Genomic DNA, 15,286 nt, shown 5'->3' on the forward strand with positions numbered 1-15,286 from the left:
ACTTTCAATTGTTGGATTAATCTGTTTATATGTCTACTAAATGATTAATTACCACAATTAAAAATGTATTCATTTTAGGAAATTCTTGCTTCCCTTCTTAAAACATACAGTATTTTCCAGTAAACTAACTGGAATCGCATGAAGGAGTCTCACCCTGGTAGGTGATGTGAAATCCAGGCTTGTTCTGTGAGTAGTCGCTGTGGAAAAAGAAGCTTGTCTCATGAGTAGTGCTGAATAGAGGTTCCGGCACCTGTGGCCCACTGAACCTGTCAATCACTGTACTGGTTTCTGCCGGACCACTCCGGATCTCCAGATAGTCATGGATGGCCTCGGTAGAGAAGTTCAGGAACTGCAAGTGGATCCCTGATGAAACAAACATAGTTAAATATAACAGCATACACTTATTACAGCCTAATGGCTGCTTCACCACAGCTTCTTTGTGGTTGTTTTTTATTGTTTTTATTGTTTTTTATTTTTACAAGCAGAAGCATAACAAATGTGTAGCACTGTAAACAAATTTGGAAAAACTGAAATATTTTAGTCATCATTTTGTCAAATGTTCTTAAATGTTCTGTTGTGGTAACAGCCGTTCTCATTCACAGAACATTCTGCTGCAGTCAATTCCCCCATCTGCTACCTGTCACTAGGCTTTTGTTTCCAAATGCACTCTATCCCTGCTTTGATTATTTGCAAAAAAGACATTTCAGGTAAATTCTACATATACCTAAACAATTCTGTCAGTGCCTAATATATCACATTTGAGCACCACATTCATTATTTCATATTGATGTGAAATAAGCCATATTAAATAAACTTACAGATTCTGAATTTTTTGCAGTGGTGGTGATCAAAACCAGATGTCTAAAGAGTTTATGCCTCTTAAAGTTTCCTTACAGAAAATTATTACATACAATGGTCACAAATACATTGTCTGATGCCCGAGATACTGTTCTATGATAGTTTTGAAAAGACTTAGGCCTAAAATTAATTTTTTAAAAATACTTCCATGGTGGAGAGTTGTTCTTATTCAAGAGTTCTTGGTGTTATATAGTACACTGTTCAAAAAGGTTCTATATAGAATGATATGCAACACATTCTCCTTCAATCACAAGAACCATTTCACCACCCAAAGAACCATTTAAGCATGAAATGGTTCAATATAGGGCTGGGTGACATGGCCAAAAATGTTATCACGACAAAAGTTTTCGTATGAGTCGATACTGAAAATTAACCAGATCAAATCGTTATTTCTTTCAAGTTTAAAGGCTGAATTGTGCTCCTGAGTAAAGGTGAATAAAACTTAAATTCTGGTTTTAAACCATTCATTATGATCAGAACATGACAAAAATTTGCCAAACAGAAGAACATTTCACAAACTGTTTTGGAGTAGCCAAGTCAAAGTTCTGACTTGAATCTAACAGTCATGCTGTGGCAAAAACGGGCAGTTCATACTTGAAAACCCTCCAATCAAGTCGAATTAAAACAATTTTGCAAAGAAGAATGTGCCAAAATTTCTCCACAGCAATGTAAAAGACTCATCACAAGTTATTGCATATTGATTTTAGTTGGTTCTACCAAGGATGGCAGTGACAACTGCAATCAGGTGGGGTTTAGGGGCAGTTACACATTTGTTAAATATGTTTTGAATAGATCTTTATCTTCAGTACACAGAATGGTCATTTAAAAGCTGCATTTTGTGTCGTCTCCATCTTAAATAAAAATTAATTGGATGATCTGAAACAAATTAGCAAAAATAAAAGAAATCGTGTCAAGGGCAAATACTTTTTCACAGCATTATGTATATACATACATACATACATACATACATACATATACATATACATATACATATACACGCATTTATTTTTACAGCTGCCAAAGCATATTGAAAAACTCTGAGGTGTACCCTCGTGTGGAAACAACTTGTTTTTCTTGCAGTAATGCTACCAGGGCTGTTACTAGAATCTGTAAGTGTGAGAATTATATTTAACATTTATCAAACATTTGTTATATTTCTAATAAGAATAGTTATATTGCGATAACTACTGTCATTGTTTTATTGACCAGTCCTAGTTCTATATAGGACTTATGGTATCGCCTTTACTAAAGGACTCTTGAAGAACCATCTTTTTTAAGCATGTAAGGCAAAACAGGTACCAAAGTACAAAACTTACAAAACTTAATTTTATCAGGCCTATCAGTATTTTACCATTATCTGCATTGCACATAAAACACAGAAGATGTCTGGGTTCACAGGTTGTAGATTCACTCATTTGGATAGAAAATAAAATGGCTAGATTTGTGCTGTAGGCACTATGACCCCTGGTTCGTTTCACCAACACTGCAAGGAAAAATTGAGAAATCACTACAATCCACTCTGAATGACTTTAGTTACATCGTATATAATTATGCAGAGTCTTTTTTAATGATAAGTGCCCTAACTTATATGTAAGTGTCTGCTTACTCCTTTTTATTTTGATATATTTATTTTATTATATTATGTACATACTTACAACTTTGTACTGCACACACTACAACTCTGAAACATTTGGACTTTCCTTTGCATATCAAAAAGGTTTATCTCATGTTAAATCGACCAACTCTATTGCCATAAAGGTGAAACAGACATACCAAAGCCAATAGGTAAAGTGACAGTCCAGGTGCAGTCGAGACCACTGGGGTAGTTACCAGGGTAGCCAGGGCTCAGAATCACTCCACTCACTTCAGTCATTGATCCCCCACACTGAGCTGTAGAGACAAACAGGCAGAAATAGGTTAATTAAATTGAAAGCACTGAACTATGTAAAACTGTAATATGATGGCAGTCCTATTTATATTTTTAGAAAATAATGAAAAGGAGTTCTGTCATCATGTGGGAGTTCTTGAACTTTCTTCTTAATGGTTAAGTTCTTTGTCTTTGCTGTTATTCATGAAAGATTATTTTATACCCCAGCATGAGTCATGAAAGAAAAAACGCAAACAACTCTTGTTGATTTCAATCAGCAGATCAATGCTAGCAACTCTTTTCATCAAGTTAGAACCATCCTTCACTGGGTTCTGAGGTCATGTACTGTATACAGCATAATAGTAAAGCTAACAGCTAATTGAGGATGATTCACAAAGCGCTAGCCTCACACTTCTGAATCAGGGTGTTAGATAACAGCCCTTCAAAGAGAGCTGGCTGGCCTCTGACACACAAACTACAGCTCATCTATCACGTTAACAGATCAGCCTGCTCCAGTTGTGACGTTAGCATAGCTCTCCTTTCTTTTGTACCTTGCTTATTCTGAAGTAAGCCCAATGCTAAATAGGTGAGAGCCAAATCCTGCAATGAAAACAGAAGCACCTTAAAGCAGGGCAGAGGAGTGTTAAATAGGAACAAAAAAGTATGACTAGGCACTGAGACTTGATTGAATTCTGATCTGAAAGACTTTTTTTTGCTGCTGCTTTTCACTCAGCACCTAGGAACCAAAAACTACTCGCATAGTCTCCTTTGTGACAATGAAGGATTTGCCCAATAGGAAAGCAGTGAAATGTTTAAGGGATGTTTAAATGGCATTTCCTACCAAAATAAAGGGCCCATCAGAGCTGAAAAGTTCCAGCTGAAAGGGCTAACCGTGGCAGAGGATGAGTTACAGGGTGTTAGCATACATCTCAGTAATGAAAGCACACCTTCAAAGTAACAAAAACGAGAGGGAATCAGACAGGACAAAGGACAAAGCGCAATCAAACATGCGCCTGGGGAACAGGGACGATAAACAAGATGCCCTTGATCAGTGGCAAACTTTTCAGAAGCATTCATTGAGCCCAGAACAGAGAGAGGTGGACTCAAGGGGAGACCCTGCTATCCAGAAAGCTTTGCTACTGCGGCAGTCTGAGAGCTAAAACTCTGGCACAATGAAAGAGAACTGCCATTTAGTGTCCCACGTGAGTGAAATCAGAGCACTCACAGCAGACAGACACGCAAGTACACCTACACACGTGGCCATCTTTGTTGTTTTCCTGTGTTTTGGGCTGTAAAACTGCACCCAAAGCATGAAGACTGGCAAAAGCCCAGTGAATGGAGTGAAAACGGCTATATCCCACATACACCAGGGGAATCCCTGGCAACCCTTTCCACCACAAATCCATTAAAGTGAATATCGGTCTCATTATTTTTGTTTACCACTCGGTTCTCACGTTAACACTCCAGCCTATCAGGTGTGGCAGGCAAGTCAGTGAGTAAAATTGCCATGATTCCAGTCCAACTCCCCTGCACCTTCAAGCTGATGCAGCTGTCACTGATCATTTATTCATTCTCGGCGCACTCTCCATAAATGTTTATACCTATCTCTAAAGAAATCGCTCCTTTTCTTACACCATCTGCTCATTATACAGACAAAATTTTCTGCAGCTGGATTATCATTTCCATACTTTAAACTAATTCTGAAATGTAATTAAACTCTCTGGGCCATTTGGAAACCTAAGCTAGGGCAAAGACTTGGCAATGTAACAGTATTTATCATTATTGTGATAAACCAAAATATGTCACACAATGCTTTTCTGAACACACCTTGAAACTGCATGTCTATGTAGAGAGCATAATCAGTCCTGTTTACTGATACAAAGCATTGTAGCCATAGTTTTTGATAGCTTTTTTTTTAAAACGGCATTACTTTTTCTTTTTCAACAAACAAAATACATATCCTGACAAATCATGTATCATGAAAAATATATAGTCGTAATGCATCTTTACATTATACTGTAATGATGAGAGGATAACCTACCACATGGAGCGCTCCGCCAGTCTAATATATCCAACTGTAACATTAACCTCGTTTGTGTCACTGAAACCCATTCCATGTAACCTAGCCAGCCATTTAGAAAAATATGCTTCTAGTTTTTTTGTAATTTTTCATTTATTCATACTTGCTTGAGCTCAGAGACACTGCCCCTTATCTAAGCTGAACAGAAAGCACTCGGAAATGAGTGTTAAAAAAGTCATATAGTGGGTTCTGGGAGTGTTTTCATTAAAGATATGAGTTAGCAGCTGGGCGGTTAATTATTGAGCCGGGCATTTCAGGATTTTCAGCTTGGCTGGGGCTCAAGCAGTTGGCCTGAGAAAGACAAATGAAGCAAATCTCCAAGACATGAAGGTTTCAGTAGGGGCTCCCTTTTAAAAAACGCCCCAGGAATAAACAGCAGACCATCCATCAATGTGCTTTTTGGTGGCTCACTCAGAAGCATTCTACATTTAAGGGCAAGACCCAAGTAAAATCAGAAGGAATAATGGATAGCTAAAACAGATCAAACCTAAAGTTACACTGAAACTAGTTCCCATGACATGCCTCAATCAATCACTGCTGAAAAAGAATGAGCAGTTTCCTTAAAGGGCCCAAATATCCCTTAATTTCATGAAATTAGAGTTTAATGCAGTGTGCAAACACTGTCAAACCTTCAAAAAGTAACACTCATCAGTTCATACAGTCCATATATGCAAACTAAGTCACAATAACAGTCTGTTCTCAATAAATTGTTCTTGTGATGTCATGAAACTTACTGGGGTTAACTAATTACAGAGAAGAGTGCTAACACTCTGTAACTCACTTCTGCAACAGTTATACCTTTCAGATGGACCTTTCCAGCTGTGATGAGTCATTTACTTAGGTAAGAAATATCATTTAATCATCCCTTAAATGTTCACTTGTAAGTTATAAATAGTGTTTAAGCCTGGCCTGATTTTTCAATGAGGCATAATATAAAACACCCAGTCAGAACAAAGCTTTTTTACATACTTCTGTCTATAGAAGGCACAATAAGAAAAACAGCCTGTTCAGTTGTAAGGGACAAAGAGAGGTTGTAAACTGGTCATGTAAAAAGGATTTTTGGTACCACACAAATGTCATCAGTGGAACAGTGAAAATAATTATAAAAGACTAGTCTAGTCTTGAAAAATACCATCAATGTCAAGGACGGTTCTACCATTGAAAATTATTAAAGACTTGGCTTAGTCCGTGTATTTGCCCATAGTGTTTCCAGTACATGTAATGGTCTTACCAAGACAGAGTGGCACAGGGTAATTCCATCTCCTAACTGGTCCTGGCATACATGTGATGTGGGCATTTCCCTGGACAACACAAACAAAAAGGAGCATTATAAAAATAAAATTACATGCACACCAAATGATCCTGTAAATCCACTTTCATTTAATCAAATTTCATGCGTAATGTACTATAAATTGACAATTTATTAGATGAAAACACTGGAATATATTAAAACACCAATACCATTGCAATGCCACGAACTTGGAATCATGCCTTCAGCTGTATTCTTATGACAAAGTCTTACCTGTAAAGAATATCCTTGTTCACACTGAAACATAACTACATCCCCCACCATGTAACGATCTCCTACTTTAATCCCATAGGTAGGGGTCTGAGGCTCTGGACAGGAATCAAGGCCGATTGCTGTGGACACAGAAAGCACAGTCACATAATTTGAAACTGAAATCACAGAACAGTAGAACAAATAGTGATAGCAGAGGAGTGGACCTGAGGCATAGAAGTGCATCAAAACTGTATCAAAATGATGTTCATTATACTTTTATAAATAACTGCAAATTCCTCCATAACAATGGTTATTTTTTGCTTATGGACATGTCAGACCAGAATAAGAATCTAACTTTACCTCGATCAGCTAGAAACAAGCAAAGATCAAATGAGCATCAATAACCTTTGCTCAACACATAAATTATGGAGGTACTTACAAAGTTTCCGTTTTCGTATGGTTATGTTCAAGAGTATCTTGAAAATTGTACTTTTATATTGACTTTGTATTTGCACTATTTGTTTATACTGTTAATCTGTCAGAGTTATTTGTCTACCAAGGACTTTTGCAATAATTTAATAATCATTGAATAGATGACTGCTACTATACTTTTTGGAAGTACAAAACGTTACCTTGAAAATGTCGTGAAACAATGTCTCTGACATCAGGCAACATATTCAGAAACACTTCTAGTAATACATTTTTGTCAGAGAGCTATTAGTGGCGTTAAACTCTTTAATCCTCTGGCTTGTATCACAACCACTGTGAACTCTGATGTGGTAATTTCTCTAGAATTAAGCACTTCATTCCATATATCAAACCACTCTGAATTACTTTGTTTACTTCTTAACAACCTAGACAAAATTAACAAAAATTGAGAAAAATCCATGGAATTCTTAAGTGTAGAATTAGCATTGTTATCATCATTGTTATTCACTTTTGTCTGCTTTCAGGACACGAAGAAGATGTCCAAAATTGACCAGTGGTGCTCTTAATAAGATCAGATAATTATTTTGCAGATCCAAATGTGGAGGCCTGGCAGGTTTTCCTGTAGAGCAGGTATAGCTTTCATAGCACCTGCAACCAGACAGATTATTTGGCCAAAATGTGGGGTACAATGATGAGACTTGGCTTGTCCCACTTTCCCGCAATGCATTTCATCACTGGTCACAAAATGTAGGCTACGTCACTGCCACAACATGTTATTTTGTGATAAAAACATCTTTAAATGTTCTACTAATGGGAATCTCTGGGAGAGTAGTTGACCGTGCCATGTCAAATCACCTGAATATAGAGGAAACTGGAGCATTTTAAGAAAAATACGAGATCTAGAAAGAAATGTAAATATGTCCATTAAAATATGTTTGCATGCATAAGTGCAACAGGGCAGCAGGGATTTGCTATCAAATGACTGGCGTGACAATCTCACACTGGTGCATTAATGTGTGACGGTGTGGGGAAGTTGCAGCCCATGTGCTTTGCATAGTTAAGAAGAGCAAGTTCTATTTTTTGTTTCTTGGTATTAATTCTGTGACAGTAGTCACACATCATGTGCTGAACTCGCAGGCCAGTCTCTGCTGCAGTCTCACGCTTTAATGAGGGAGGAGTGGAGGGATGTGAACGGTATGAAGCTGCCCTCGGCTCATACCTGTGTACTCCAGATGGAAGCCTGCTGCCGACACACTGATGTCTGATACAAAGTTCAGGTAAAGGTTGTTGGATGTGCTGTTCAGCAACTGAGGAATGGTGGTCCCTGGAAATGACATGGTAGCAATATACTTCAGTTTTTGTAGTCAGTTCTCTTGACATATTAAAGCTTAGCAAAAGAGGAAATTAGTTTTTTCAGTTTTGAACCCAAAGCTGTTAAAATATCAGACACAAATCACACAAAAGCAGGTGAACTTCTGTGTTGCTCAATCCAACATTGCTGTCTGGGAAGCAACACATTTTTGGTGACATGACTGTGGAAACAACAAAATATGTACAGTGACAATGTCATTAATACAAAGAACAGCTACAAACATTACAAATGGTCTTTAGTCACATTACTATAATAGTGTGCCAAAGCCAGACACCACCTTTCGTTTATTTAATTTCCAGACTAAATTACTATTAAGTTGCTAATTTTTCAGTGTACAGAAAAAAATAACATAAAACATAAATGTAATATCTAAACATAACAGATATCTTTACATCCCCAGAATTGCACTGATCATCCACCACACGTAACTACTGGCTCTAGATATGGTTTGTCTTCCATTGTTTCTATCTCTAAAATCTCAGTTATACTCATTAGTTCATAAAGTCTTAATTAGTGTTCTAGTGTTATCTTCTTATCTCCCTGCCTATATCTTAAAGGGGAAGGCTTTAAATACTGTTTATCTGATGGCCACTAACATATTTGTTACAATTTCTCTACATCTATATTTCTACATCTATAGATCTGCAAGCATACCTATAAATCACAGTTTTGGAAAGCTTTGTTTTTGATTGAACTTTTCTCTTAGTTATGCAAGTGAATTATCTTTTGGCTGATTTTTTTGCCTGTTTTAGTTTTTTTTTAATATTTAGACTTTAGTATACATTATACTAAGTGCTAATAAACAAGCCTTTATATAATTTACTGTTAAATATATGTTTCCTGATTTTTTTCTTGACATTGTAAATGATTGACTTGTAGTTTATGGTCATTTTCACTGGAAACTGAAAGGGGAATTTCTGATGTTTGCAGAGTTTTGCATGTCTGAAAAACTTGCTGTCCAAATATTACTTTCCAAGAACATTACAAAGACTTGCAATCACACAAATTCACTCAAGGACAAAAATGTTCTGCTCAAAGTAGAGTATCTACTGTGACCTAACTTAAGAGAGTTAGTTCATCTGTGAGCACTTCACTTGAAGAAGTCTGTCCCTCAGTAGCCAACACGCTTCCTCCCACTGAAACACTTATCTGCTGAGATCGCCCTGTGTGTTTTACTACCTCTGCTCTGTCCACTTGTCCGTTACTGCCAATTGTTCTAACCCTGCACAGTCTTAAGCCGGTGGGAATCGTGGCTTGTCCAGGACACGGTATATAGTGGAGGCCAGCACTGCCCCTCTCAGCCAGATAAACGTGCAGATCCCAATAGGCCCAGCTAATCATTGTGCCTGCTTCTGCTGTACTTAGAAGGCCATTGACCGGGTCAGGGCATACTTACAGTCTGCCATGCTTGTGGCATCGATGTTCTACTGCTGCCTGCTTTGTTTGCGAACTAAAGGTTCACAGAGCAATGTGCCACGCTGCTCGATAGCAGCTCTGCGAGACAGGGGAATTCATTTGCAAGCCAAACACAACATGATGTGCTTTCTTGGGCCTCAGCTGGCTATAAAAATTTGAGTGTCTGAAATGTGGAACTCAGTTAATGAGATCAAGTCGGCTGAGGATCCTCTCAATATTTTCATTTGTAATGACTTATTTTGTGACAACAAAGAAAGAAGGATCTCCTCTCAAGTTCCAGAAACACTTGTGGCTGTTTTTCTGACCCTAGCACAAAACAGTACTTAATTTTCTGAGAATTGAGCCAGAAAGGCATAAATGTACTGTGGAAGTCAATGGCTCACTTGAAAGTGCCGTAACAGTGGCAAAAATCACAATCACTCAAGTTAGCCGGTACTTGATCCTACTTTGACCTCTGCAAAATTGAGTTCTGCTTTAAAGCGTGTCTTACCTGAATAGCTACCCAGTCTGGGGGCATTGTTGTCAGCTCCATCATAGAAATCCAGAGAATCCCAATTGTGTTCAGTGGCAAAACTCACAACTTGGATCTAGGAAAAGAAAAAAAGACTGTGAATGCCAGCAACTAGCACACAACACAGAGAAGGCCCTAAGAATAACAAACATGACATGTCACCTTTCCATAATTCAACAAACAAAATTATAAAACCGAATGAAAAGATTGAAATGGGTTGTCTTCATTTGTAAATTAAACATTTGCTCCATGCATAATTAATCAGAAATTTAAAATTCTCTTTATTGAAGTTTTTGCTTTTTACACTTCCAATACCCATACTATCCAACATTTAATTTGAAGGACTTCAAACAACCTTCTTTACTCACTTGAATTCCAGCTCCCTCGGGCACCGAGACCTTCCACACACAATTGAGATTGTTGTCATAAGGTTCAGGGTAACCTGGGGACAGGATGGTCCCTTTGCGTGCTGTCAGAACCCCTCCGCAAGGCACTGCCAAGGCAAACCCACAGAGACATGGTCAGAGCATGCATTAATCCCGCATGAGGCCTGAACACAAACCACACAAGCGTAGGCCTGGATTCCAGCAGCCTCCTTCCAGACACATGCTATTTTTGACTACTAATTGGAACAAACCTTATCAGAGTAAATGAGAAGTGATGTGCACTCTTACAGTATCACATTAACAGTACAGAGGGACTATATCAGGGTTTAGAAGCCTTCACAGAAACAGGTTCAAAATCATTCTGATGAAAGCACACAGTACAGCAGTATGTTAATGTAAAAAAGACATTTTATTCACTTAAAAAAATTGTAAAGTAACTTTTATTTAACTCAAAACAAACAGTTCTAGCCTGCAGTCAACCTTCTACCAATTCAATTCTGATGCAATGTTATTCCATCCCTGAAACAGACATTTCCATTTCAAACGCCCAATATGTAAAAGAATACAGTGTTTAGAGAGCTTTGTTGAGAGAAGCAGACATATCCTGTCCAAAATGTTCATCTTGATCTTCTTTTTTATTCACGTACCACATTTCTATGATTTTTCTTTGGCACATTTAAACAAGTACAATAAAAAATTTAAATACCAGAGACTGAGTGACATATACTGTTCTACCAGTAGAAAAGCTAGGTTAAGCAATTTTCTCCTGTGTGTTGAAGGACTGCCAACTATTTTCTTGTGTGCTGGAGAAGCTGGAAGAGGATCTGTCAATAACAAAAGCGTGGGCTGCTATCTAACGTTGCCAGGACAGATCTTTCTTTTTTTATCCCCTGCTCGGGTATGATGCTATCTGTCAAGGACAAGGGGATAATCTAGAGGTCAAAGTCAATCACTTTGTTCAAACAGCTAAGAGCAGGTAGGAACACTGATAGATGTCATAGAGAGAAAGAGAGAGAGAGAGAGAGAGAAAGAGAGAGGAAGAGAGGAAGAGAGAGAGAGAGAGATTGGAAGAGGAGACAGGAGGAGGGCTCAATATATCTGTGCCAGATGCTTAAATTATTAAACAAATTCACTTCGCAGCAATTTCAGACTCATTCATATTTTAGCAGTGATATATAGGATACAGCATGTGCCCAGGTAATCAAGCGCAATCTCTCATATTTCTGCCCTTTCAGTTGGAAACATCAGGAAAGGAAGTAAAACAAAACAAGGCCAGACAAATGCTATGCTGCGAGAATTTACGAGCGCAGACAGGCTGAAATGCTTTACAGTGCTCAGCCTATTCCACTTGGACTCTTAAAGGTGATGGCTTCTTTTTTTACTTTCTTCATGCTTTCTTTCTTCCTTCCTTTTGTTCTTCCTTTTTTCCTTCCATGTTTCTTGTCTCCTGACTTTGAGCAAGACCCAAATCCAAATAGAATACGCAGAGATTTGCGATCACATTCAAGCCTCTTAAAAAGTCATCAGATTTATTTGGATTACAAATAACATTTGTACAGATTATTCCAGCCAGTAATTCAAAATTCATTATTTGTCAGCAGATCTTTTTAAAAAAAAATTAAACAGAGAAATGTTGCTTGCAAGTAGCTCCAGACTAGTACTATGTAGAACCATCTTTTGGAGTAATAATAACTGTTGGATTATGTTCCTACCACCTTACATACAGCTTGCGAGTGATTTTCACACATTGTTCTTGCTCCAGGTCATTCATGTTAATTAGAATCAGTAATAAATTCATTTTAAACCATTCAGAAACCCTTAAAAAGGTTAATCTTATTGTTGTACCATTTAATTAAGGAGCCAAAAGCCATGGTGCCCTAAATTCTTTTAATATTAGGTTATATAATGCTGGGTGCACCTGGACCAACAGTGAGGCATTCAGCATCTATGCCTCCCAAAAAAGTCAACATCTGGTTAATTATACCATCTCAGTCGGTGTCAAAAATTGGGAAAATTGAACTCTTTTTAATGGAACTTGAGTTAATGTTCCACTGACTTCTGTGGTTTGCCTCGTCTCTGCTGTTGATGCCAGAATGTTGCTATTTTAAAACAATGGAATATTCACTCTCCTTCAGACTGTCTACCATCATAATGTTTGCAGTATAAGAATAAAGTCATAATAAAACATAGATATGATCATATTTCAAAACTGTAGATCTCAATGAAGAGAACCTAACAAAAAAATGTAATTAGATGATTACAGTCTGTTAATCATTTGATTCATTCCTTACTCACATAATTCTTGAAATATTGAAGAAAACATCTGTAAATACTATTTGATGAGTTTGTAATATTTAAATCCTCATTGTTTATGATTTTATTGTATGTATAACAGGAACTGTAAAAGTGACATGTGAGTCCAAACCTTGCAATGTTTGTGTAAATATACACTAAAAATGCTTGTCAACACGGACTATTAAAAATGTTAGCCATTTTCCGAAATTATGACAAAAAATGAAAAATGTTGAGAGATAAAACATTACAACAGATAAAACCTGGCTATGAGGGCATAATCATGCAGCTGCTTTCTGTAGATTTACAGTGAGCCAAAGAGATAGAGTGAGCTAGAGCAAGCTAGAGCGAGCTAGAGAGAGAGAGAGAGAGAGAGAGAGAGAGAGAGGAGAGAAAGAAGGAGAGGAAGAGAAAAGCAGTAGTACTTTGTCTAAGTTTGTCTACTCATCAAGCCACCCTACCTTCAACGCCACGCTCTTTAAACCTGACTGAGTACACAGCCAAGGGGAAACATCCTGCCTGTTTGCATTAAGGGACTGCAGTGTTCGCACAGCCCCCCTTTTCTCCCAGCCCAAAGCTCAGCCTGCTTCCGTCTGCTAACTCACGCAGCTCGCCTAATTAACCCACTTCACCTCGGAGACAGACACGGACAGCCTGGTCCTGCTCAAAGTTCACTTTTAAGCCCCCCCTGTTCTCTCTTCAATAAGATATCATTAATATTGAAGTTGTCCATATTAGATGGCGAGTGTTGATAGACTGGTGGAGACTCACCGATGCAGGTGGGCAGAGTGTCGTTCCACTGCGCGAGGGCATCAGGCACGGTCTCACAGCGGATGGCCGTAGAGCCATGCAGAGTGTATCCAGGGTTGCACTCGAACATCACGGCGGCACCCACAGCGAAGTCATTGCCAATGCGCTTACCAAAGCGTGGCTCAGGCACAGAGCTGCATTGAGTGGCGCTGGTCCGTGGCACAGCTGTAAAGGGACAGCAGAAGATCCTCCTGGTTAGCTTATATGCTGTGAACACCTCTTCTGTGTGGAAAGTTGGTTTAGTTTGTATTTCAAATAAATGAAAAAAAGGAATTGTTACTTGTGGAGTTTTTAAAGCATTTTTGGTGTAAAGCAAACTGCCTCAGTAATTCAACATACATTAGCTAACGGGTAAACTGTTTCCTGCTCAGTGAATGATGTGGAAACATTGGCTTGTTGAGGTAGCATTGAGAACAGAGAAATATGTGTTCTAACTTCAGCTATTTTAGTAAGACTAAGGCACTCATGTTTCGCAGCAATGTTGGAAAAGTAAAATGACTATCCATCCATCCATCCATCAAGCCACTTCTCCCTCAGGGTCGTGGGGGGGTGCTGGAGCCTATACCAGCGGTAATTGGGCGGAAGGCAGGATACACCCTGAACAGGTCGCCAGAGAAGACAGACAGATAGTCACTCACACCCAGGGGCAATTTAGCATGTCCAATTGGCCTGACTGCATATCTTTGGACTGTGGGAGGAAACCCACGCAGACACGGGGAGAACATGCAAACTCCACACAGAGAGGACCCCGGTCACCCGGTCGGGGAATCGAACCCAGGCCCTCCTCGCTGTGAGCACTACCCACCGTGCCGCCCTAAAGTGACTATATTAATTATTATTATAGGTATTAAGGGGAAAGACAAAGATGTAGAGAGGAATAAACATTTGTACAGGGTTTACTTCTAACAATCACAGTTCTAAATATGATAAGATGACACTACAAGAATCTCATGTCAACTTTTGAAAATGTCAACCATCTTCGTTATACTAGTATTTTTCTGTCTTAAGTTTTTACCAGTCAAATACTGACATTAACAAGCTAATGGAAACCCTGGTAATTAACGATGTAATTAATAACATATTTACATTTAAACAGCATGACAAAATGATGGCAATAACTCACTTTAGACCCCTAAACACCAAACACTCTCATAATGCCTCAAGCCTGCTCATTTGGTGTGGCAAGATGGGTCACAGGTGTATAGTAAGAGAATTCTTAGTAGTAAGTCTAAAAGTCTAATGACTGCAATTGGAATTGTGTGATTGATTTCATCCACTTGGCAACTGAGGAAAAAAGTGGAAATCGTTTTTCAAGCTGAAATTTGCAGTTTATGTTTATGAGTTTAATGATGAGTCACCTAGAGGAGCCAGAGGGGGATGAAACCAGCCTGTAGTCATTCTACCGCCTCGTGTATGGAAAGAAATCCTTGAAATCTGTTCTCGGTTACTGAGGAAACAGCCTTGATTGGAGCTGAAAGCTCTGCAAGGTGCTACAGCTGCAGTACGCCAACATTTTTTAAGGGGCTCCATTAAAACAATGGCTTTCAAGCTGATTTTCGCAAGATTTTTCCAAAACACTGAAACAGATAATGCATAGATGCAGGATGTAAAGACCCCTTTTAATAATACAGTTTGATACATTATTTTAAAGCATGTTATAACCTTCAGCAGTGAGTGGGAGCTCAGCTTGCCTTAAACTCCTTTTAGAAAATGTCAGGCTGTGAGTCATACACCAGCTCTGTAATTGAGAGTTCTTTAGCTGTA

The 15,286-nt window shown here is 38.5% G+C and overlaps 1 protein-coding gene across 1 annotated transcript in view; it reads right to left on the bottom strand.

Moving 5' to 3' along the window:
• Nucleotides 1-15,286, bottom strand: part of csmd3b (CUB and Sushi multiple domains 3b) — a 575,187-nt gene that overhangs the window by 105,991 nt on the left and 453,910 nt on the right. Inside the window, 8 exon segments of the mRNA XM_037535436.1 lie at nt 154-363; nt 2,632-2,748; nt 6,037-6,106; nt 6,328-6,446; nt 7,955-8,059; nt 10,014-10,110; nt 10,403-10,527; nt 13,484-13,687. Coding sequence (XP_037391333.1) covers nt 154-363; nt 2,632-2,748; nt 6,037-6,106; nt 6,328-6,446; nt 7,955-8,059; nt 10,014-10,110; nt 10,403-10,527; nt 13,484-13,687 — 1,047 coding nt within the window.

The sequence above is a fragment of the Pygocentrus nattereri genome, chromosome 27, assembly GCF_015220715.1.
Source record: "Pygocentrus nattereri isolate fPygNat1 chromosome 27, fPygNat1.pri, whole genome shotgun sequence".
NCBI lineage: Eukaryota > Metazoa > Chordata > Actinopteri > Characiformes > Serrasalmidae > Pygocentrus > Pygocentrus nattereri.